Raw genomic sequence first — 25,708 nt, forward strand, 5'->3', positions numbered from 1 at the left:
CTCCGCCGTGCTGCACCACCATAGAGCTTCAATTCCAACTCCGACACAATCATAAGTCATACTACCTTCCCTATATTTTCCCCAATCCAACCACAACCATAGTCTAGTCTTTACGCCTCATATCCTTTGATGCCCTAATGTAAATGAGGGGCCGATGAAGATCTGGAAGGGCTTTGGCTTTATCATTGTAATTGAAGGAATTTAAATGTTTTTAGGCCAACCCATCCATTGCAAAAACATAGGCTACATAAAGAATGGAAATTGAAGGAAATATGGCCACACACAAAAAAGTGATATAGTTGGGTTCTCAACCATTCAATGAAACACTCAAATGAGCAAACCAAAGCAAGCTATGGACTTGGAGCTAAATCAAATTCAGTTATTAAACATGCCCTTAGTGATTCAGATTGTCCAAGACTATTGGTCCTCGATACAACAATCAATACCTTGCCGAGTTGGTTTAGCAGTGTGGTGATCGAGAGAGCAGAGAAAAAAATTTACAGTGAGTGCGGGGGATTAAATAACTTTCTTTGCGGAATATGCCACAGAGAGATTACATGGATTGATTTCTCTTTGTGTCTGAAAATCATGGCCATGGATACGAGCCATATGTCTCCTGAAACAAAGGCCTATTGGAAGTTAAGACGCAGGGATGTGATGAGAAGAAAAGTTTTCCATGACGACAGACCTAGCAATACGGATTGGTTAAATTATGAAAACCATTAGGTTGTATTGAAACACCTTTGCCATATGTTGTATTGTTGTATTGTTGTATTATCATTTAATTTGTTGTATTGTTTCCTTTTTATTCAATAAAAAAAGTATTAAATAATATGACTATTTATTAAAAATATTTGAGCATCAATAAAAAGATTAATTAAAAACACACCTTAATTTATTGCAAACAACACACAAAAGAAATCATACTTAAAAGCATAATTCCAAAAAACACCACACACAAAATAAAGCATAATTAAAAACAAAGCATAATTCCAAACAAAGCACTAATCTTGACTTCATCCACTGTGATTGCCTTTCATCTCCCCTAAGTGCTTGATCAAGTCAAGTTGACATCTCTCGTGAACATTTGAAGATTGCATTTCTTGATAACGATCAATCATGAGGTTGTTGTATCGACCATCCCAAACTAACTGTTCGGGCTCTATTGGTTGTCCATTTGGTCCCATCGGCCTTTAATATATTCTTGTCAACATTGTGTTCATGGGATCGGGTTCAAACACCTCTGGAGCATCGTAGTTATACTCATCCTCCACAATCATGTTGTGGAGGATGATGCAAGTTATCATAATACTCTACAGCACCTCCTCATCTAGCATCCGAGCAGCACCCCTAATAATTGCCCAGCGAGCTTGTAAGATACCGAAACACCTTTCCACGTCTTTCCTGTAACCTTCTTGAAAGGAAGCAAAGCTTGTTTCCTTCTCGAATTGGGGATTCGAAATTGTTTTCACGAATGTTGTCCACCTAGGATAAATTCCGTCGGCAAGGTAGTACGCACCAGAGTATACTGTATTGTTGATTTGGTACTTGATCTGGGGAGAATGACCTCGCAATACCTCGTCGAACACCGGGATTGACCAAGGACATTGAGGTCATTCTGAGATCCGGTAACCCCGAAGAAGGCATGCCAAACCCAACAGTCGAATGAAGCTACAGCCTCCAAAATTATACTTTTTTGGCCTTTCCGATTCCCGTACTCTCCTTGCCAAGCAATAGGACAATTCTTCCACTGCCAGTGCATGCAATCGATGCTTCCAATCATGCCTGGAAAACCTCGAGCCTCTGCTTTTTGTAGCAGCCTTTGCAAGTCCTTCGGCGCGGGTTTGCGAAGGTACTCCCTTGTGTACAAATTTTTCACTACATCACAGAATCTCACGAAGCACTTTAGGATAGTTGATTTTCTCATCCTTGCAATCTCATCCACCTCCTCTGCAGATGCCCCATAAGCAAGCATCTGCAAAGCAACTGTAAGTTTTTGCTCCTGGATAAGACCCAAAACTCCAACAACATCATGCTTTTGAATGAAGTATGTGTCTTAATTACAAATATCATGAATGATTTTTTGAAACAAATGTGGCTGCATTCTATATCTCTCTCGAAACTTAGAAACATGATATAACAAATTTGGGATAAAGTAATCTTCCAAGAGATTCTTACCCCGAGACTCCCTACGTCTATCCACATTTGGGGCATGACGACGGCGGTGTTGCCTTGATTGATTAAGCATACACACCGTTGCTGCAAGCATTTGTTCCTCTTCTTCATCGGAGTCCCGATCTTCATCAGCACGTTGACGCCGGATTTCTTCCATTTCTTTTTATTGCCTCTCCAACACCCTCCTCAAGTTTGACATTGAAAGTAGAATGTGTTTTGTAAAATATGAGAAATGAAGGAATAGATAAGAGATGGTGTAAGAGATATGAGTGATGGTATTGTTTTATAGAGGGATTCAGAAGATAGAGATGACACGTGGCACAATTTTAGATGGTGAAAATCTTATCTGAAATCTGATATTATAATTTTTTTTAAATATCTAAAAATCTTATCTGAAATGTGACACGTGGCACAATTTTAGAGGGTGAAAATCTTATCTGAAATCTAAGATTATAATTTTTTTTAATGAATATCTGAAAATTTTATCTGGAAGAGATTCTCATCCGAAAATCTTCTGTGAAAAATAATGGACACGTGGCAACCAAAAATCTTATCCGAAAATTTAATTACAAAATATTATCAAAATTAATGGTTTAAAGTATAAAAAAAAAAATAGGAAATAAAGTACAATGAATAGTATTTGTCTTAGACTTAGCCCTCATGAGTGGAACCACAAATGGCAAGATTGACACTATTCATGTGAATAGTGGCATCCCTTGCTTGCCCTTGCCCTAGACTTAGTCCTTATGGGTGGAGATGCTCTTATAGTGGTGGAAGTGGTGGTGTTGAGTGCCATTCATTGGAACACTTGTATGTGAACCAGTGCTCCCAATTTTTAATCTCTACTTGTGACTTCCATAGCCAGAAGCAAGCAAGTCCAGAGAAATAGTACGAGTTTTCTTCTTCAATTATTCTACTCAAAGGGCATTTCTTCTCTTCTTGGTCTCCTGAATGATTCAAATATCCCAACCACCCAAGGGATATATTCTGATGATGAACAAATATAAGGAAGTTCATTGTCTTCTGATTAGGAATATTAATCTTGCAATAACAAACTCAAACAAGTGCAAAAAATTGAAATTCATCATGTTGTACGGACCATGCAGGACTTGTTTTAGGTGCCGAGCAACCAAACAAGTGCAAAAAATTGAAGATGATCAGCCTATGTTCCAGACCACATATCATGGCATTCATTCATGCACGACATGCTCAAAGCTAGCTCGCCTGTCTTTCACCTTCGAGTTTTTATATTTGAATTGTGAAACATATCGACCTATTAATGTCCCCAAAAGTAGAGTATAACTAAAGGGATGGAGAGGGTAAATTGTCCCATAAGGCCTGAGTAATATTATATATTTGAGGCCTCAAAAGTATACTATAGGCAATTGACAAAAAGATAAAACTGTAACCAAATTCTTATTACTACACGCCTAAACTATGCAAGTTTCATTTTTCCCATCTCAACTGTCTACTTAAAATACAAGATCCTTGTGACAGGAACTTGATCAAAAGCATAATCACATAATTTAACTAGCCTATAAAATGGAAAATGTATGGTCCACAAGGAACCTTGCTTGTATACTAAATATTATGTATGGTCCACAAGGCTCGTGGAATACCCTAGAAACTTCACATTCAGCTAAACAAAGGCACAACTTCTACCCGTAAAATGAGTTCTAAGCTGATAATTTACAATAGCCGATTTCTTCAAGCATGTGACGTCGTGCCACATATTCAACACTCTACCTCCAAACACCGTCCTCAGTTGTCTTTGATTGGAGGGAAGGAGATAATCAGATAACGACAGGGTAGAGAAGAAGCTGCATTGCCAGAAACAGCCATTACCGAAACAGGTCTGGGAAAGACCACATGATGAATCTTGCAAAAGTGTCGGACTCCAAAAACTCAATATGAGCGGCCCTTCCAATGAAGGTGTTCAGGTTCTTTCCATACGAAGAGGTATCAAAGTTGATGTCACAGCGTATGAACACTCGATTCTCAGACTGAGGGGCCCGTATCTGGTCCAAGCAATCATTCAGCATTTCCAGAAAAACTTTGCCCTTCTTTGACAAGTCCCATGAAGCAGCCTGGCACATATCTATTCTAGCAGAATGGTAGGGAACATAACCATCCTGCAAAACATAATTAATGATGGTTGAAGCAACTACCAATATCATGAGAACAATTTTTTTCTTAAACAGTACAAACAGTTTAGTGAGATTTTGGTTTTCCATTGGGCACAAATAAATCGATGCAAATTTCTTATACAATGACAATTGTAAATCTGAAAAGTAGTGTTCAATAAAAGTGCTGCTATCAGACATCAAAATAGATAAAGAAATCAAAGAGCTGTTATGAGTTCCTCCCTGGCAAACATTGAATCTTTGGAGTAATGCCTTTTGTCTTAGTAATGTAGACTACGTTCATCATCGAAAAAAGGAAGATTTCACTATTACAAATGTGAAAATCTCACACAACTATTAAACATTGGAAACACAGAAAGAACCACAAAGAAGGTTGTAAAGGTGCTCACATGAACGAGTTCTGAGCAGCTTGAGTTTTTAATTATTTTAGCAGTTGGATCAAAGTCAATGGGTTGTGGAAGTATGGCAAAAAATTCAGGTGGTTTATTTAAATTATTGGATTCTTAAGCATAGGTGCTCAAACACAGTAGTTGATGTGAGCAATTATGAAGGTCCATGGACTTATCAATTGCATTTCTCACATTACAATCAATGGCAAACAGCAGAGAGAGGCAACAAAAACAAAGTCTGCAGCCTAAGTTTAATATTTTCATTAAATAATCTTGGTTACAAAACCCCCAGGAAAGCGATCAAGATACCTGTGGTGAAGATAACAGGATTATATGCTTGAAATTCTCAAGCGTCTTCTTCTGCAAAAAGAATTGATTTAGAACATCAGCAATTAAACAGATGACATTGGCCACAGTTCTTTCTTAAAGCTCGTCATTATTTTTGTTAAAGAATGTCATATTTGCGATCAATTAATAGAAAATTATGGAATACGCAATACTATTATTGACATATAGTGCAAACAAAAAGCCACATTAATATCATGATTTTATTTATTTTCCCAAGATCATCAACAGTTATGAGGCAACAGCCTGATGGTTGAGTACAAGTTGTTAAAAGGGAAAAACAAAAAGATGCATCCGGTAATAGAATTCTCAGTACCTTACAGAGCTGGTAAAAGAACGTATTTTGAAGGTCTGGATCATCCGTGAAAGTAAGCTGATGAATACACTGCGTGTTCTTAAGCTTCTTCAAAAGCCACAGCCCGGAGTTAAACAAAGAGTTTGAACTGTATAGATACCCCAAGTGTGGACCGGATATAGAAAGATATATGTGCAGGTATCTTAGGAATGGCTCCATAATGCTATCTGCAAAAACCATGGCTAATATCAACACCAACTGCATATAATGGGAAAACATGATGTCTAAATGTTTGATACCTGTTAGCGCCGTTCTTATGATCACATTCCCAATAGAATGTCCCACAAAGCTAAGCTTAATATCAGCTATGCTTCCAGATCTTGAAACTTTATCCATTTTCTTCTTAAGGAAAGAAACTACTTCCTGGGCCAACCTTTGTCCCATTTCTCTGAAGTCACCAGATGTTTTGTCTTCATTTGCCTCTGACATTAGAAACTCTACCTTGGGATCTATCAAAAGCCATTGATTCCGAATAAGCCGTAAATCCAGGTGATGCCCCTGTAGTGTGAGAGTTGTATTAAGTACATTACAGTGCGTAGCACAAATGAATAGACTTATGTAGCTGTTCATCAACTACACTGGTCTAAGTTCTATACTCGCAGCGTAAAACTTGAATGGCCACCAAATGAATATTCTAATCCATAAATTACAAGCATTTGATTCACGTTAGGGAGCAAAACACACAATGACTAGCACAACCAAAACACTTATGTGAGCATCACATATACAGTTTTTCGAACCTTCATAAACGTAAGTTATTACAAATAGCCGGCAAGTTTTGACCAAAGGTCAAATGGAAACCCCGACAAACTAAGTTCAAAATGTTAATAAACTTTTTTAAAAAAATACTAAAAATAAAAAGTTACGTTGTGGCTACTTTTAACACAATGAAAACATTTGGAAGGGGGCAAGGAAAGAACAGAGGAAACAACGAAATGTTAAGAATTTAAGAGGAAGCTGTAAGAGAACAAAACTAGCCTGAAAACCATGCACAAAGACAACAATCTTTAAAACCCGGCCTTTCTTTGGTGAGCTATAGCTGGATCTCTTGTTTACGGATTCAGAGCCAGATCCACTGAGTAAGCCAGGAGAGTTTATCACGTCCAAATTTCTCAAGTAAGAATTTTCACTAGTAGTACGCCTAGGCGCATTCAAGACACGCTCCACAATGACAATAGGAATGCTTGATGGATCTCCAAATATATGCATGTCTTGAATTGACCGATTGTTAATCTGCAGAGAAAACTCCAATTTACAAAAAGATTCGACGGAAGAGACAATACAACTCTCCATCTGAAAGCAAAAGCCCACCTTCATTTGTGCAATACTTCGTCGATGAAGCTCAGCACGGGTAGCAGCAGTCTGGGCAGGCTGTACATAACACAAGCAAGATCCATAAAACATGCATTGAAAAATCTAAATTTGCTGATAACTGAACTGTACATAGGGAACAATGAACAAATCCTTCACATTGCTTAAAACATGTTGGGGAAATTTCTTTCGTCAAGTTACAAATCATGTGGTATGGATACTTAGAATACTTACATCATCAGTTAATTTCCACATAGTTGAAACTCTTCTATGGCCAGCACTGTGGGAAGACTCATCACCCCCACCATTGATAAAATGATGAGGCATCTCAACCTTAGAGTAAACCATCCATATTGACCATTCAGCTTTTCTATCCTTAGCCCATGTGTCACGCAAGTATTCCAGTACCTTTGTTTTGTTAAACCTGTAATGAATAAATATCACCATACAAACGAGTACAGATGATCTGGAAATTAGATCAGAGGAGCGAGTCTTTTATTTTTGTGTGGATACAAATAGGAGGTTAATCCAATCACATTGGAAGAGGTCCCGATCATTTTTTAACAGACTATTGATAGGTTATTGACAATAACATGATGTTGCTATTGCATATCCAGCATATTTTTTTAAAAGGGCATCCTCTCTAGAAGTACCCTCATAGCAGGAGCCTTTCTAGAGACAATGCCTGTTTCAGTAGTACTTACATTTATATATATATTCCTCAACGGTGGAAGTCTACAATCGGGACCATCATTGTGTATAGCATCATTTTAATTTATTTAAAAAACATAAAAGGACGCAACAACAATATCAAATAAAAACAAACCTGTGGAAGTTTAAAAAAGTGTTCCATAAATATAAAACTTGATCGCCCAAAGAATGAAAAGAATTCAGTAAGGCGCCCCTTGATAAAGGGCGTAGCAATTCACCACTTCCAAATTCTGACGTGCCATTTACTTTCTGTTCAAAAACAGATAAAGTTAAGTGAAAACACTAACCTTAAACCATAGAAATTTCAAAATAAGGATAAGAACATTATGCTGCATGAATTAAGTAAGGACCTCAAGACCATTTTGTGGCTTGCCTTGTCCTGAAACGTTGGCATCTGCTGCAACCAAATTTTCTTGCAGGAAAGAATCAAACTTTGTGTCATCCATTTTAGATATAAAATCAGTCAAATCAATTGCTTGGTCAATAGCCTTGCTAAGTTTCTGGAGCTCTTCAAGTAGTATGTCACGAGCAGATAACAATGATTTAACAAGCATGATGTCATTCACACCTGCAGCAGCCACTTGTGCTGATGCCTAGTCAATCACAAATTTTCAACTGTAAGTACATGATAGAATAGCCTCTGAAGAGAAGTAGCAAACAAAACATAAATAATAGATTAAGGATACTTGAAACCTTTTATATACATATTAAGAACATAGATGCTAGCAATATGCCCAGATACATGTCGGTTAGAGTTCAAACTTTAAAAGCATCGCAAATTTTGAAACTTTATATTTTTAATTTCAAATCCATTGTTTATAACACCCATCTATGTTTTAGATATGCTCAGTAGCCTTCGCTTTCAATGCATTTGTCAATGTAAATTTAAACTTTCAAGTTTTTCAGGGACTCAAAAACAATGCTTTGGTTTAAGGGAACTGATACATCCCAATGAAACCTCAGTTATCTTTCTAAAATACAATGTTCTCAAAAGCAAGGTATAGAGGTGAGGAGTTTTATGTCTTGCAAGGCACGTCGTAAGCCTTTCACCATTAAGATGCAAGTCTTTAGTATTGAATTATTATCTAATATCAAAAGTATAAAATAATCAAAACAAAGTATTAATTGTCATTCAAGAATAATAATCAGCACAGGTGGGGGTGAGGAACTTTCCTCCTCTCATGCAACTTCTTGCTATTTATTATCATCATGATTACCCTACCATGTTTCTAATTCTAGTGCTTGTACACTTGGTTCAAATAGATAACAAATCCTAGAACAATATGCTAGGAGGCTAGTCACATATAGGAAATAACTAACAACCGGGTATGGTGAGCTTACTACAAGCTGGGGGTGTGGACCCCAACCTTCTTTGCACTGAAATAAAGATAAGAAAGGTTAAAGAGAGGTATGGAGGTGGTGTAAACTAGAGGTCGAGGTGGAATAAACTGGGCTGGTTTCATTGGGAAATCAAATTAAAGCCTGCCATTTTCTTTTTTAAAACCTTACTAAAACGCCAACTTTTTTTTCTCAAATGCACTGTTTCACTTAGGGTAGAATATTTACACCATTCATCTCAATTTTCTTTCCTCCAGCAACTCTGCCAGCTTAGTGTCACTTCTTCTGCATCGCATACGCCTGTCATACCCATATAGCACTTACGTATTAGTGCTTCCCAGATCACACAATCCAAATAAAGTAGCTATACCAGATTAGTCGACTTTGCACATTGAAATTGTTTAGTCCTTTTGCGTCACGCAAAAACTCATTAGCTGCTGTTCATACCAATATGCCATTTCTATGTGGGTCCCTGATCTCACATGAAGCAATTTCCAAGGATTGTTTATGACATTCATATAATAGACATCCCCGAGGATATTCCTAATAAAAAAAGCCCCAAGCATATTGAATAAATTATGGAAACATAATCTTGACTCTACTACATAGTCAATTCCGTAAACTACAATGCATACACAAAAGCACATGTGTGTGCATACACATGCCCAATCACCTGATGTTTGTGTGTCTCGTTATTATGTGAAAGGCCCTTGGAAAGCGCAACAGGGAATTGATGGAAAACATGTATTTTCATGAAGAAGTATGTGAAAGAGAAGGGGAGAGAGAGAGAGAGAGAGAGAGAGAAGCAAAGATGACAACCAACACACAGGAATACACTGTTGAACAAGATCAAAGATTCAAATGTGAATAATGTGAAGCCTCACAAAGGCCAGAAAAAAGATCTAGCAGAATTTAATGCGTAACAACATACTTGATTTGACCCAGAAAGACCTTCTCCACCAACATCTTCAGCAATGGATGATTCACTGAAATCAAATCAAATCCCCAGTTAATTTTGCAAAAAAAGTGTGCACAGAATTAGTTATACAATAAGAAGACTAATTTCCACAAAATGGAGTGCCAAACTACTTTATAGACTAGAATATGTGACAAACCTGGGTACCTTCGATGGGAGCATGTAAGAGACAGCTTTCAGTAGACTGATGTGTACTGTAACATCAACAAGCACCGCATGAAATACATCAAAATGGACAGGGCAATAAGAATGCAATCCCAGAAGAGCTTTAGGAGGAATTCGGAATTCATGGACAGCTGCAGGGCTAGCATCCAAAGAAGCCTGCAAGTCAGACCTGCAATTTATGCAACATAATCACTGACTCTAGTTTCAATTTGCAAACTTAAAAGCGTGTATAAAAATATGAATCATCTCAACTCACCTATTTCCTAATATGGGGGCATGCAGAAGCTCGAACTTCAAAATAACAGCAGATGAGGAGAGACCCTGAAAAGTACATATCCTATTAACATGAATACATTATATAAACACTACATTCTACTTGGACAAAATAAAAAATATAAATCACCAAATTATAGCACATACTTACCCACAAAGATATCCTTGGAAAAAGTAATTTAATTTCTTTTGCAAAACAGGATTTTTTTATTTTTTAATTTTAAAATGAGCTTGACCTTCTGGCCTCTTAGGTTTTAAGAATGCAAATTGTCATAAACTATTCTGACGTCATCAAGGCAGCAAGCAAAAAGTTTGGGCATGTTGCTAATGGGACATTTCACAATTCAGAGAAGAAAAAAAAACATAGAGCCAAAAAAAGAAGGCTAGTTGTCAACTAGCCAAAAAAAATGTTGTCCTGAATGTCGTAGGCAACCCAGACAACAAACATGTTATGAGGGCCAATACCAACTTCAATAAATTCAGTATAGACAGTTAGATGCTTAGCATGTCACATGTGCGTGAGGACAGAGGCACAGAGAGAGAGAGAGAGAGAGAGAGAGAGAGAGAGAGAGAGATTATTACCTCATATCTCGATAGAGACAGATTGAAAGATATCATGATTGATAAAAAGATATCCTGCCTTGCATATTTGATACGAAAAGGCTGTGTTGAGAAGCTGTTATCTGTATCATCAATCCTCCATACTCCATATACATCATCAGAACCCAGATCAGGAGCTGCCAGTCAAACAGTTTTATTATCTCTATGCCCTTGCCTCTTAGTTTATGAAAATGGCATCACTTAAATGGGACAAGCTTACTAAATCTTTATTTAACTGAAGCAAAACATATCTCTATGCCCAAATAACAAAAGTATAAAAACCAGTTAATCATGTAAATACTAAAAACATGAGGTTAGCTAGGTTGATCTGTTGACAATAATAGCTGGACCCAGGTAGGTCATGTAAAGTTTTTACTCTACACTTTCAATCATTTTTAATATTAACCAAAGAAAGAGAAACAATAAAACAAGCAATGAAAACCTAGCTCTTAAACTTTTGTTTTTTCAAAATAATATCACTTCTCTTAAACAACAACCAACTTGTAATAAATTGATAAAAGTTCAAAAGGACAATTTATTGACCCATGAATACATGCTTAAAAACAACCATCATTGCATCATAACAAGGTAAGATTTGTGCAGTTACACTGCATTGCAAAATTTGGGGTTAACTGATAAGAAACTTAGCAAAAGCTTTCGTACCAACAGACCCACTGACCAAATTTATATACTTCTGACTCTGAAAATCAGTTTGTTTCAAACTATATGCTTACAAGCAATGTACTTAACATATACTTACGATTTTATTTTTGACTTAATAGTAATCAATATTTTTATATCATTTTGCTCTATAGAAGAAAAAATAACAACTCCAACAAAAGCCAGTACCTTCATATTGAACAACTCTTGCTGGAGTCCCCACAGAAGTATATTCACTGTCCTCCCATCTCATGGTAATTTTAATTTGGTACCATCTATAAAATAAAAGAAATTGAAGAATACCCACAAATTTAACTTTTAAAAAGCAAGCACGAACAAGTTCAAAATAACAATTGAAAGAAATGCACATAAATATACCCCTGCTGGAAAAGGTCAAGATTGTGAAATCTGTGAATGTAAATAGCAATCTCTTGAACAGAATCCAACATAGCCACCGGCTTAACTTCAGCCGGGGGAGGCTTGGCATCTGGCAACCTCTTTGACGATGGAGATTTATAGTTTAGACCCACAAGCCATCCTAAATGCCGAAACATACGTAATCAAAATCCACGAGATTTGCATCCCTTCGCTTCAAATTCAAACCAAACACAGTGCCAATCAAAGCTCTCAGCTTGCCGTCTTAATCCTCATGTATCAACCATTTCTGAAGCTTAATTTCATTGAGAAATGGCACGATTGTTTTGGCGACCACAACAATGTGTCAGTGTTCGCGCGTAGGCAAGTTCACTCTGCGATTTCTAACCCTATAATTGGCAATCTCGAAATGCTGATTTGCTGGCAGCTAGGGTTCGTAGCATTTGGGATTTTCAACGTTTGCAGTCAGAGAAGGGAAGAAAAACATCACGGACCTTTACAACGTGCATTACGCTAATTTTGTTCATGCGCTTTTACTATTTTCTCCTTGGCGACTGTGCCTTCGGTTCTTTTTTCTTCCTTTTTTTTCCGTTCTAATTTTTTAGTATTGCCGCCCGTAGACTTGTATGTCACGAGAATAACATTATTTTGATATACCTAACCAACCACGCTCTGTTATGTAAAAACACTAATCATGTTCTAACTCTTCTAATATTTTTTGTAATATATTCTACGTCACGAGAATAACACTATTTTGATATACCTAACCAACCACGCTCTGTTATGTAAAAACACTAATCATGTTTGGCATAACGTAATTAATTGGGAATCTAACTCTTCTAATATTTTTTGTAACATATACTGTATACAAAGTAATTACAAAGATGATTCTCTTGTGATCTTTAAACTAAAAAAGTCAAATTTTATATGATACGAAACTTGATAAGGAAAATTACTAAACCAAATACAAAGGATGTTGCAAATGATGACCTAAATTAGCTAATTGATTAGCTACCATATTTGTTTCTCGAAAATTATGTGAAATTCAAATTTCTGAAAATTGTTGTAGAAGAAGTCAAAGATCTTGAATGATTTATTTCACTTTCTAAGGTATCACACCTTAACTTGTCAACATATGAACAATTTTGCAATCGAAGACGAGTAGTCCACTGGCTTTTGGTGAACCATTGCTTCAGCCTACAAAGTAGAAGTGAAATCAATAGGAAATGAACCAACTAAAAGAGCAATGTTTTGGGAATTATAAATAACAAAACTTGTAGAAGCTTGACCAACCATCAAAATTAATTTACCATAATTTTCATTGGGGGACTCCATCCATAACATTTTGCATTCCGATTTTTCTATTTTTTAAGACCAAGTTTATTTGTTTGCCAGTAATTAATTATATAAGATTTAATATGTTAAACCACATTTTGAATTTCTCCCCTTGTATTCTAAAAATGAATCAATTTTAACAAGTTGTTAAAAAAAATTATAAAGAAAAAGGAGAAAGTTGATTCCAATTGGAGCAAATCAAATTAACTATATCATTATTAGGATGGGGAGGTTAAGTGAAACTTAATAATATTGGTAATATCCAAAACTACAAGGGGGTTTTTAACAAGCAATAGTCTAGATTTCATAGACACACACACTACCAAGATATTATGGGGGTTCGAACCTGAGACCACTGATATGCAAGTCACTGCCCTTTTTCTAATGAACTAGACCCCATTAGCGTCTATTGTTGATTTAAGTATTCTTTTTTTACGTCAAGGTACATTAGTTGAAAAATAAGTTATTGATTTATGCAAATTAGCTTTGATCAGAGGTGGATTGAAATTGAGATGAAAGATTTTTAATCATACAAGCAACCATTTCTTTTTTTTTTTGTGAGAAATTCTAGATTGCATTCATAATTTAGCAAAAAAAGTCACTAGCCACAAATGGTCAATACAATAACGGAGCGGTCTTACATAAAATTAAGACAATCTGATGCGCCTCCACTAACGATCATGCGAGATCGAAGAAACTCTAGCATTGGCATCCCAACTAAGATTGCAAACTTAGAATAATAAAAAAGAAATAAAGCTTGAAAGAACCAAGTCATAATAATACAAATAAAACTCTCACAAAGGAGTTGTGAAAAGCTATCACAAAGAAGAGGTGAAAAGCTCTCACAAAAGAAGATGTGAAAACTACATAGAGAATCAAAAGAGTCTATGTGACTTATTCTGAACATAAAGAAACCACAAAAAGGATGGTGATGGAGATCCGACGCTGAAACGCATGTGAAGATCCAATACCAAGACATAACCGTCTGTGATAGTTAGAGGAAAATCATAACAAAATGAAGACAAATAGGGAAAAACTTTTGTCTCTGAAAATAAGGGGAGAAAATAGGAAGAAAGAGAAGAGGGGAGATGGGAGATGTGAGGAAGAACAATAATTTCCTCTCTCCTCAAAGTGAAAACGACTCTAGAAGTGTTTTTTGTTAGAAAGAGGGTTAGGGTTTTTTCAGATCATACAAAAAGCACTTTCAATTTGCTGAGTAAAAATTAAATTAAACAAATATTTGGCAATGTCTCCTTTCCTAGAGCCCAAAAGGCCCAAGGCCCAATTTTGACAAATAATAATTATTTTCCAACTATCCAAAGCCAAACCCATAACTTGGGTCCAAAGTATATATATGGCAATCTTTTGCTCTCAATGTGGGATATTTGCTTTCGAACTCCAACATAGTGTGGATGTAAAATGCATTTTTTTAAGTTGTGACAAATAACATCATATTCGAGATCCTAAACTCCATTCCCCTCACTTATAAAAGGAGGAAAAATTAGACAAAATTGAATTGCTTCTAACATAGAAGCTGCACAAACTATGCCTGCTAGTTCTCGCATTCCCATTAGCTTACAAACTTTCTTCTGGAAAAGCTTTAGAATAGATGTGGAAGCAAATATTTGAGGAAAATCACTCCCACAATAGACATCACAACCTAATTGCTAAGTGCTAACTTGCTAACTTCAATAACTATGTGCAAATTATGCATTCTTTGTGTGTAGGAGGAGAATTTAGCTAAGGTACACGAAGGCCTACATGTTCTATATTTCTTTCTGAAATAATCAATAACTCAACAGCTATCTCAAATGAAAGTGACCTTGGCCTTGTGTGCACTAGATTGGCATTTTGATGACAAAGTGTGTGAATGCAAACGTACATTATTCCAAAATGAGAAAGGAAGGTGCCAGCGTGATCCCTAAAAGTTCCAAAAAAAAAAATCAAAATCAAAATCAAAATTAATTAGAAAATAAATTAAAGTAAAAATAGTGGAAAGCTCTACATGCAAGAATATAATGGAGCTGTCTCTAGTGTAACTTTTGTTCGATCATGCATGGACCATAAAAGGATTTGACATCAAATATTGGTCACAATTTGTTTGAGAGGGGCTTGGACTATTCTCTCTCTCACTCATTCTCTTATTGGTCCATTTCAAGATGGGTCTTAAGCTCTTAACTTAATCGTGTAACATTTATTCTCTTTTTGTCCATTCATTTTCTGCAACTAAGATCCATATTATACATCACCATTAATACCACTTTGGTCTAAATTTTAGGTCAAGGAAATGTTTTTGTTAACTAACAGAATAGGACGTTGATTTGTTTGTTTAACAAACAGGTAACACTTATCCTAATTGAATTGACCGTTTCATTAAATGTACACTAGTGAAGTACAATATAGAAAAACTATGCAATATAGTCAACCTAAGCGAATAGATTTTTATTTTATTTTCCAGAGAAAAGCGATAGATCACATATATAATTTATAATTCGGACCTAAAGGTTGTCAGTTATAAGAACCAATACAAATATAAATAACCACATATTATTAATACAATATGGAAGCATATAATAAACACAAGGGATTAATCCAAATACGGAAAAGTTCACCACCAACAACAAGTGCACAAGGTGTGCCTCCACTCATAGCCACACAGTGCCTAAGAAATTAGGCAAAAAAACAGCAACCCAAATAAAAAACAAACATATACCTCAGCGTACCAAACTACAACTGCGATTACAACCTTTTAACACTCACAAATAGAAAATACAAGTATAAACTATAAACACGCAACAAATTTAGAAAAAGTGGACACGGATGGATTTATTCAAGGAATTAACAACATGAATTAAACTCGTGAAAGTGGTTCACTGACTTAGTTAATAGGTTGTCACCATCTTCACATCTTTTTAACAACATAAGCTAATCGAAATTGACAGAAAACAAAAGACACATGCCCCTTGCCTAAAGACTCATTGGCTAACTGACTTAGTAACACAATTTTGTAAAGCTTGTGAAAATGGTGCAATTGATCCTTAGACTAAGTAGTGTAGTGTCCCTCATAACATAATTTCTCTTTCGGTGCACCCCTTGGACTAATTTCCTCCCACCGCCCCCGCTGGAGGTTCATTGTCTAAGGACAGATGTAAAGAGAACTGAGTCAAATTTTGTGAGCTGATGAAATACAAAAGGATGAGGAACAATATCGTCAACTGGGGTCATGGATTGCTTGGACTGTTGGTGAGCATGCATAGCTGTTTTTTCTTCTGTCTGCCCACCACCTATCTCTTCCATTCACACTAATACACTATACTTTTGAAGTGATGAGCTCATTTTATCCTCATGTTTCTGATTTTATGCCTGACATTAAGCCTCAATTTGCTATTAAAATGCTGCAGTAGAAGACATACTACTTTTGTTCTTTTATGTGGACATTATAATACTTAAGTTTGCTATAAATCAGTGCTCCAAAATTAATGGAAACTTGTATCTTATGAATTATAATACTTTTGCAATAATGCGAAAGCATAATGATATTGTAGTGCTTTTTTTCTAGTCTAGATATTATGGTACTCAGTTGTGTTATTCATCAATGCTCCAAAAGTTAATGATAGCTTGTGCCATGGTGAAAAAATATCTTCGAAGCACAAGACAATGGATGCGGTTGGTTTCGATGTCTCTTTTTCTTTTTTCTATTTTAAAAATCAATTCGGTAAGATTATAATTTAATACATTATCTATATGATTGATATATGAGATAGGTTTGGCTTCAAAATCATGTTTGTTGGGATGTAAGGAACCAAGAAAGGCACTTTCTATCCTTCTCGTGTTTAGTTTGTACACCGTTAAAAATGGAAAGTTGTGCACCAAAATATGAATGAATGATAAGGAAGAACACAAATTGTAGGGTTATTCGTAGCAATGGTCCCTTAACTATACTCGAAGTTACATTTTGATCACTCAACTCAGATATTAGTTGCAGAGATCACTCAATTGAATGTTGTGTTGCACAAACGTTTTGACAAAAAAGAAATCAATGAATACCTAAATAATAATGTGATACATACAGTAATACATACTAGCTAAATAATAACAAAATTATAGCTAAACAATGATAATATATACGTACCTACATACAAATTAATCTTTTTGTCTAAAATAATATTGATTAGGTAATTGTCTATTGGAAAATTATGGCGATACATAATTTACCTACATATCTAATACAAGATAGGTAAATAGATAGATATATATTTATTATAATAAAAAAAGGGTACATTATTTATATAGAAAAAATAGGTAAATTAAAACGGGAACCAAAGATAATAGGTACATTATTAACATTTATGAAATATGATAGGTATATGGAAATCAACCCCATAATTAAACAGATAATTAATTGCAGACAAAATTTACGGAGTGAATTACCACAATAATATGGGGAATGAAAAATTAAAACACCATCACATAATACATTGAATTATAAATAGAGGTATTTTGAGAATCTAAAAATTATAATAAATCAGATGTTGAACTTAATAAGGTAACTTGATAAGTTAGATTCTAGTTATGAATTTTTATTTATAAAAATTGAATTTTATTAATAGGAACAAAAAGTAATATAATGCAGATAAGAAAAATTCAATTTAAAAAGGATAAACCAAATTTACTAAAAAATTTCATTACACTTTGACACTTATCAGTCACTCAAGGTCGGCGACAAGATTGTTGACCTAATATATCATCCTTATCTGCGTGCAGAATATATATATATATGTTACAATGTTTAGACATTAATGGTTATAATACCTACAAAATCCCACGCATACATTTTGTTTCTCATAATTAATATGGAGTCTGAAGACGTCATTTTCTTTGCATATCTGCCCGATAAATACCATTTGTGCATTCGGTACTCGGAAAAATATAAAACAATCAATATTTGAAGTACAACATATCCAGAAAACAGTAGCCCCTATCTCTCAAAAAAACATTTTAGAGTACTTAGAACATTCACAATCATACTCTTTATTTTTTAGTTAAATTTTAGCTAAAAACATATAAAAGTTATTTTATGAGCTCTTTATAAAATTTAAACTCCAATCATTCTCTCTAATTTAGGGAGTCATAAATGCTATAAGACATATTCGCATGTGATGAGTGGAGGAAAATCATTACAGGCAAATAGGGAAAACCTTTTATCCCTGAAAATTGTGGAAAAGAGGAGAAGGGGAGGAGAGATGAGGGGAGGAAAAACAATGGCTTCGTCCCCTCAAAGTAAAAAAAAGTTGTAGAATGTTTTTCGGGAGAGAAGGGACTAGAGTTTTTGTCTTAGATCAACTCAGCTTAGACTCTAATTTCCAGTATTGCTATACCCACTTTGCTCTGCAATTAGCGATATCTATGAGAATATGGCATTCTGAAAAGTCGAAGGAGAAATTTTAAAAAAAATTCATAATTGATTGTGAGAACAAAGACGTGTGTTTTAAAATGTCATCCATGCCAAAAAAGCATATGGCTGACAAGGAAACTTCAGTTTAGCACCTGTTTCCATGATAAAGAGGAGTTCCTTAAGAAAAAGTACAATGTTGTTTAGCTCATGCACCAACAATAATGGAAAAAAAGGCACATATTCTCTGCTAATTTGGTCTTCCAAGGATGGATGAAAATGAGAATCTACTTTCCACACAATGCTAATTCTTTATGAACATATATTTGACCAACCAACTAAATGAAAAGAAAAGAGAATCGATGGATAAATCAATATCTACCTTTCCAAATCTTCATACCTGAAATTAATCTAGATATATTCTCATTGCCCACGTATAAGTTATCAAATATTTTTTTTTTATATCATTTATCATATATCAATCAAAATAATTATTTAAGGGTATGTTTAATATTGCCCTTTTTTTTAACGAGCGATATCATAGGATGAGGGGATTCAAATACTAGATCTCGGATTCTCCTTTTTAAAATAGCCACTTATAAGGTAAAAAGATCATGATCAACTGCTCTTAATTACTTAGGTTACGCCGTTACATGCTTGATAGTGTTTTTTGAATAACTAAAAGTGTTTGTAAAATTAAAAGAACAATACTTTATATAAGCACCTACTAGAACATCGAAATGCTTATTAAGAAATCACTGGAATTTTAGTATTAAAAAAAATTGTGCTTCTAACAAAAGCACTTCTTTCAGAAGTGTTTATGAACGGTACTTCCTACCGAAGCACTCTCGAACTAGTCCTAATTTGAGAAATTTTTCATTTGATGTATAGTCCAACTTGACAAATCTGATACGTACGTTAATAATTCATCATCAATCCCAAGTTCTAACTTATTGCTTCAATTTGTGGGCTAGATAGATTGATAACCTATTAGAAGATAGATTGATAACCTATTAGAAGATAGATATATGATGAGAACAGTCGGCAGTCCCAGGCCATGGCAGCATTTGATACAATCATAACAATTCAATGGAGGTCAATGAAATACAGATACAGAACCAGAAAAAGAAAGCATGTGCTATAACATTCCGTGATATTTTCAAAGTGTTGATGGAGAATGGTGGATTCTCTGAGACCAACCCAAGTCGCTCAAGAGGGACCGCCAAAGCACAAGTGTGGAGATAATAGACTATTATTATGCATAATGTACAGAAAGGAGAAAGAGACAGAGAGATTTTCACTCACTAACTTTCAAAATCCACAATCAATGGAAGCCATTAAAACTCTCTCTCCAAATGGATGGACGAAATCCAAAAACACCACCCAAGGTGGGGGCCGGGGGCCTTAGGGTTCCCAAAATACCCAATTTAAGCCTACCACCATCCATGGTGCATATAAAGCGCATTAAACCCTACCAATAATTCCAACCCAACCAACCCATTAGCTATGGCTTAGGCTCCCAAGCCTACTATTATAGCCATTTAGATGTTTTTTTTAATTAATTTTTGAAGTAGTATCTTGTTCATGACTCAATCTCCCTGCCCTACCATTTTGACTACACATGCTTTGCACAAGTCTTTGGTTTTGACTTTAGTCCTCACCCTACATTTTACCCCCCAATCACCTTTTTTATGTCCCACCAAGCCCCTCCTTTTTCACTGATTCAAATATTATCTCCTCCCTACCCATCTCTTTCTATAACCCCAAGCACCAAACCCTTTTTAAGTGGTGAAGTACCATTTCTCTCTAGTTGCCTAAAACCAAACTCAGAGAAAAACCAGAAGAGAGAGAGAGAGAGCGAAAGAGATGACAGGGCAGTTTCAGAAGAGTAGCATGTACATGGAACACAACCCAGGAATTGTTGAAAATGGAGATTTTCGCAAGAATCTGGACGACGACGGTCGTCCCAAAAGAACTGGTAAGAAAGCAACACTGTTGTTTATGAGATTTGAGCTCAGAATCTCGTCCAACTTCTTGATATGAAATATATATTTATGTTCTTGTTTATAAGATTTAAACTCGTCCGAATGACTTTGGTTTGTGAACTTGTGAAGGGACATGGATGACTGCCAGTGCACATATCATAACGGCTGTGATTGGGTCAGGGGTGCTATCTCTGGCATGGGCCATAGCTCAGCTAGGTTGGGTTGCAGGGCCAGCTGTTCTCATGGCCTTCTCCTTCATCACCTACTTCACCTCCACCCTCCTTGCCGACTGTTACAGGTCCCCTGACCCTGTCCACGGCAAGAGAAACTACACCTACATGGATGTTGTACGAGCCAATCTAGGTAACATTATCCTCTCGTATAATTATTATTGGTTTATTGTTTCGGAAATTGTAGGTGGTTTTTTTGGGGGGAAGGTTGGTGTGATATTAATGGTCACGTAATCTGGGGTTTGTTTGGTTTTGTGCAGGAGGCAGAAAAGTGCAGCTTTGTGGATTGGCTCAGTATGGAAATCTCATTGGTGTTACTATCGGTTACACAATTACTGCCTCCATCAGTATGGTGTAAGTAGCGGCTCCAATCTGCAACATAATGACTTCCCCTTTTTGACTTATTGTGTTTTCATGATAGAGAAATTCTGTTTCTATATTAAAAATTTTCGTGTAAAAACTAGATTCCCTGTATTTGTTTATTATATTTGTTCACTAAACGATGTGTCAATAATATGTTTTTACATCAAATTACACCTTAATATACGTATTTGTCTCGTAATTTACTGTTCAAATGATGCATTACTATACATATCTGGATCTTATTTATTAATAATAAATACATATGACAGTAATATATTTGTTCACTAAATCATGTGTCAATACATATATATGTTTTGTAAGTTAACTCGTTAAATGATGCGTCAATATAAGAAATATGATAAATATTCTTTTGTATTTGAATAATACAACCACTTTCAGTGTGTGTTTCTTTATTATTATTTGTTTTTGTTGGGTGAATTTATAGCTTTAACGTTTTTGTAAACTTTCATGCAGGGCGGTGAAGAGGTCGAATTGTTTTCATAAACATGGACATCATGTGAAGTGTCGCACATCAAATAACCCATTTATGATCATCTTTGCTTGCATCCAAATCTTGCTCAGCCAAATCCCAAACTTTCATAAGCTCTCATGGCTCTCAATCATCGCAGCCGTCATGTCCTTTGCCTATTCTTCCATAGGCCTTGGCCTCTCCGTCGCCAAAGTTATAGGTAATTCATACCCACACACCCAAAAAAAAAAAAACATTTAAATTACAACGTAAATTATTGAGATGATGATTTTGTATAGGTTCCAAAGAACTTTGTCTATCTGGTTTCAATAATTTGTGGCTAATATAGAAGGTATGCTGATGGATTGATAAATTATTTTATGGACAATGAAGCTGGACCACATGCAAGGACAACCTTAACTGGAGGAACAGTTGGGATAGATGTGTCAGCCTCGGATAAAGTTTGGAAGACATTCCAAGCCATTGGAGACATTGCCTTTGCTTATGCTTATTCTACCGTGCTTGTGGAAATACAGGCAACTCTCTTACCTATATATTTACCTTAATCTTCTTATTAATATATTAAGCTATGTCTATATATGTATGCCACACAAACATAAATATCATAATATCATATGGGATGGGAAAAGAGTCACATGATAATATATTATATTCACGTATTCTAACATAAATGAACGAGATGATTGATATCTTATACTTTTAAGAATATTCATTTATATTATAAGATATAAATAATTTATACCGTGGGACTATATCACTAATAATATTATATGTCACATCAACTTTCGTGTTATGTGATGTGTGTCTCGGTGTTCAAATTGTGTGTGTATAGCCTTTGTAATATTACTTTATGTAATATCATTACTTTCTGTAATATCATTAGCCCCTATCTTCTTCTTCTTCTTTTCAGATTGAATAAAACCCTATATTTTAGAAAAGGGGAAGAAAAAATAATTGAAACCCATTAGACCTAGCTACTCAAGGCCTCATAAAACTCATCCTGCCTAGGCATTTGCTTGTGTTGCCTAAAGGGGAAAGCAAACAAACAAAACAATACAAACACGCGGCTTGCTAGGACATATGTATGTGTTTTCTATATGGGAGGGGTTCACATGCATGCAGCATGTTTATTTTGTCTTCAACACAAAATCTGAACATAATATTTTGGCTCCATATCCAAACCTGCCGTAACTTTGATATGTGTGCCTTATTAAATGTTAAATGTCGGCATGACATAGCTTGCTAGTTTTCGAAGCAATGGGGTGTCGCATTTATATTATAGAGCTTATATAAAAAAAATATAAACGAACAAATTATTGCACCACGAAACAAAAGGGTAGGTTCTAAAATCTTTAATTTGTTAGATTTCATGAGAGTTCATAAAATAATGTGTTAACATAGACATATTGAAAGTTAATCTAAGAAAATAAGAAACTTACTTATGTTGAACTTAGAAGATCATAATAGGGTCGGTGTATGAGTCGAGAAGTAGGTTGAAATTTCATACCCTGATTTCAATCCCATCTCAACTCATATCCTAACTCTATTTTGATTATGATACGGTCTTATCTAATTCAAAGCATATTAGTTTTTGAATTTTTTACCTTAGTTTACCTAGTAAAAAAAAATGTGGATGTGAATGCCCATGTTCTTATACTGTCGTGATAAGAACCTAAAAAAGCAAAAGAAGTGATTGGGAAGGGAAGTGGTCCGATAGAACTCGACTCTTCCATTATAACAAAAAGACAAATATAGTAAAAGTTTCACAAAATTTTGTTTTCAAATCACGAATAGGGAATATATTGTCAAAGCTTACATTCTAGTATAATAAAAAATAAAAAAAAACAAATCCCATTAGTTTTTTTTTCCCCTTTAATTTCGATTGAGAAGTGAAAGCATGTTTTAAGTGTTTATTTTTCATTTCACTTGTTATATATATATATATATATATATATATATATATATATATATATATGTCACATAGGTTTTCAATTATACTATTTTACCGAACAGCCCACTTTAGAAAGATTCTTAGAGCACCATCAAAGGTGGACCGCAAAAGCAAACTTTGGGCCACCGAATAAGTTGGCCTTAAAAAAAAGCAATTCTTTCTACTTTTCTTGTTGTCCATCCTTTTTCTCTTATCATCCAACTATTGGTAGGTCATTGTCAGATCTTTCTTCTATGAATAATCTCAAAGTTGTCCCTTTATCAGTCAGGAATTCGGCATCTTAAAGCTGGACATGAATTCTAAACCAGAAAAAAAAAAGTATTTAAAAAAAAGATTGAACATCATGTCTTCTTTTTGTTTTGTTTTGTTTCTTTTCTGTTTTTATTTGATTGGTTTTGGTATGATAGGAATGTTTTCGTGGAGAACGGGTCATATTTTATAAAACATTATAATGAACATATACTAGTGGGGCATAGCTTAGGTAAGTTGAGCTTTTCCATTTCTGTTCATATATGCTGAGGTTCGAAAGTCTCAAGCATCGAAATATTCTGTTCTACTAAAGAAAAATTGTATGAGAGTCGTTGATATGTGCTTATTGTATTAACTACAACTTAATAGAAATCACTGCTTCTAGGAATTAAGATAAGCCATAATTAACAAGGACTAGTAATTGCAGGACACATTGAAATCACCCCCGGCAGAGAACAAAGCCATGAAGAGGGCAACTAGTATCGGCATTGCAACCACCACAGTGTTCTATGTCCTTTGTGGTTGTGTTGGCTATGCAGCATTTGGGAACGATGCACCTGGAAATTTCCTCACCGGTTTCGGATTCTATGAACCCTTTTGGTTAGTTGATCTTGCCAACATCTGCATCGCCATTCACCTAATCGGAGCCTACCAGGTATTTTAGCCTTCATTTTATTAGACGCACACCTTATAAATTTGACATATTGTGGACCATTTCTCTAAAAGAAGTTGCATATTATAAATGAACGCTAAATAGTACAAATAACATATTTTTTTTATACTAATACGAGCAATGCATGATGATTGGTGATCAGGTCTTCTGCCAGCCCATATTCGGGTTTGTCGAAAGCCAGTGCGCCAAACGCTGGCCCGAAAGCAAGTTCATAAACAGCGAGCACGCAGTGAACCTTCCGTTTCATGGGGCATACTGTTTCAACTCCTTCAGATTGGTGTGGAGGACTGCATATGTGGTGATGACAGCAATCTTAGCCATGTTGTTCCCCTTCTTTAACGACTTCTTGGGTTTGCTTGGAGCAGCCTCCTTCTGGCCATTGACAGTCTACTTCCCAATAGAGATGTACATTGCAAGGACTAAAATGCCCAGGTTCTCCTTCACATGGACTTGGATGAAGATTTTGAGTTGGGCTTGCTTGGTAATATCACTTGTTTCAGCTGCTGCAGCAATTCAAGGTCTGGCAACAGATGTCAAGAAGTACAAGCCCTTCCAAACTGAGCAATAGTAGTGCCTTACTATATAGCTTTTAATATAGGGTTTGAGTAGTGTGTGATTAGTTAACTTATTTCCCAAAAACCATAGTCTTCTCAAGTGTGTATTTTTAAGTTCCTCCTAAAGTTTGAAGCTATCAAACTGGGTCAAGGTTACAATGTAATTTCTCAACAAACGAAAAAGGAAAGGAATAAGAAGAAAATAAAAATCCAAAAGAAAGAGAAGGTGGAAGAGAGAAATACTACCAGATAGATGCATATAGAAACCTACCTACTCGAGCAATGACGATTACAAATTTACAACAGTATACATAGATTCCACTAGCAGCAAGAATTAATTAAGCACAAAGTTTCTAAAACAAGTCTGTCAAATATGAAAAACACATGTGACCAATACAGGAGTAATACCATATTAGTCGGACACATCCCAAAATGCCATTTATATACCAACAGGTTACTCAGGTATAACGAACAAACAATACAGCTTAGTGTAACAAGCGATAACCCACACTCAACTTACATGTTTACTTACCTTGAATGAAGGAAGCTATGAATTGAGGAACTTATTAATAGGGGAATTAAGGAATTGAAAATAAATCAATTACCATCTCTAGTTTATCCCGTTCCCAATTTTGAAGGTATGATTACGAATTTTAAAGTGAAATTCAC

At 35.3% G+C, this 25,708-nt stretch overlaps 2 protein-coding genes across 3 annotated transcripts; one reads left to right on the forward strand and one right to left on the reverse strand.

Moving 5' to 3' along the window:
• Nucleotides 1–3,499: 3,499 nt before the first annotated feature.
• LOC117630487 (protein FAM135B-like) lies at nt 3,500–12,305 on the reverse strand. 2 transcript variants are annotated; one of them, XM_034363197.1, is made up of 15 exons: nt 11,821–12,305; nt 11,632–11,717; nt 10,765–10,919; nt 10,166–10,230; nt 9,884–10,078; nt 9,700–9,754; nt 7,781–8,023; nt 7,546–7,679; nt 6,954–7,143; nt 6,720–6,779; nt 6,387–6,641; nt 5,648–5,906; nt 5,370–5,575; nt 5,018–5,068; nt 3,567–4,307 (listed from the first exon to the last, which is right to left on the reverse strand). In XM_034363197.1, the coding sequence occupies exons 1-15, from the start codon at nt 11,994–11,996 to the stop codon at nt 4,017–4,019; spliced, it is 2,421 nt and encodes an 806-aa protein (XP_034219088.1). In that variant the 5' UTR covers nt 11,997–12,305; the 3' UTR covers nt 3,567–4,016. The 2 variants fall into 2 exon arrangements, with proteins under 2 accessions (XP_034219094.1, XP_034219088.1); XM_034363203.1 differs by lacking the exon at nt 6,387–6,641 and having other exon boundaries at nt 3,500–4,307.
• Nucleotides 12,306–20,261: 7,956 nt separating this feature from the next.
• Nucleotides 20,262–25,291, forward strand: LOC117614371 (amino acid permease 6-like). Its single transcript, XM_034343167.1, has 7 exons — nt 20,262–20,522; nt 20,659–20,892; nt 21,020–21,113; nt 21,597–21,811; nt 21,985–22,127; nt 24,240–24,467; nt 24,628–25,291. Exons 1-7 carry the CDS (start codon nt 20,411–20,413, stop codon nt 25,051–25,053), a joined length of 1,452 nt encoding a protein of 483 aa, XP_034199058.1. The 5' UTR covers nt 20,262–20,410; the 3' UTR covers nt 25,054–25,291.
• The last annotated feature ends 417 nt before the right edge of the window (nt 25,292–25,708 follow it).

This window comes from Prunus dulcis, chromosome 1 (assembly GCF_902201215.1).
Source record: "Prunus dulcis chromosome 1, ALMONDv2, whole genome shotgun sequence".
NCBI classification, from domain to species: Eukaryota; Viridiplantae; Streptophyta; class Magnoliopsida; order Rosales; family Rosaceae; genus Prunus; species Prunus dulcis.

What these genes read in the sequence shown, in the direction of transcription:
- LOC117630487 (XM_034363197.1), bottom strand. Translation starts at nt 11,996, where the DNA reads ATGTTTCGGCATTTAGGATGGCTTGTGGGTCTAAACTATAAATCTCCA. An exon ending in TGTGGAAATTAACTGATGAT is followed by an intron (nt 6,780 to 6,953) that starts GTAAGTATTCTA and finishes TGTTATGTACAG; the next exon opens with CCTGCCCAGACTGCTGCTAC. An exon ending in TCTTTTACCAGCTCTGTAAG is followed by an intron (nt 5,069 to 5,369) that starts GTACTGAGAATT and finishes TTCTTTTTGCAG; the next exon opens with AAGAAGACGCTTGAGAATTT.
- LOC117614371 (XM_034343167.1), top strand. Translation starts at nt 20,411, where the DNA reads ATGACAGGGCAGTTTCAGAAGAGTAGCATGTACATGGAACACAACCCA. An exon ending in CTCCGTCGCCAAAGTTATAG is followed by an intron (nt 21,812 to 21,984) that starts GTAATTCATACC and finishes TGGACAATGAAG; the next exon opens with CTGGACCACATGCAAGGACA. An exon ending in CCGTGCTTGTGGAAATACAG is followed by an intron (nt 22,128 to 24,239) that starts GCAACTCTCTTA and finishes TAGTAATTGCAG; the next exon opens with GACACATTGAAATCACCCCC.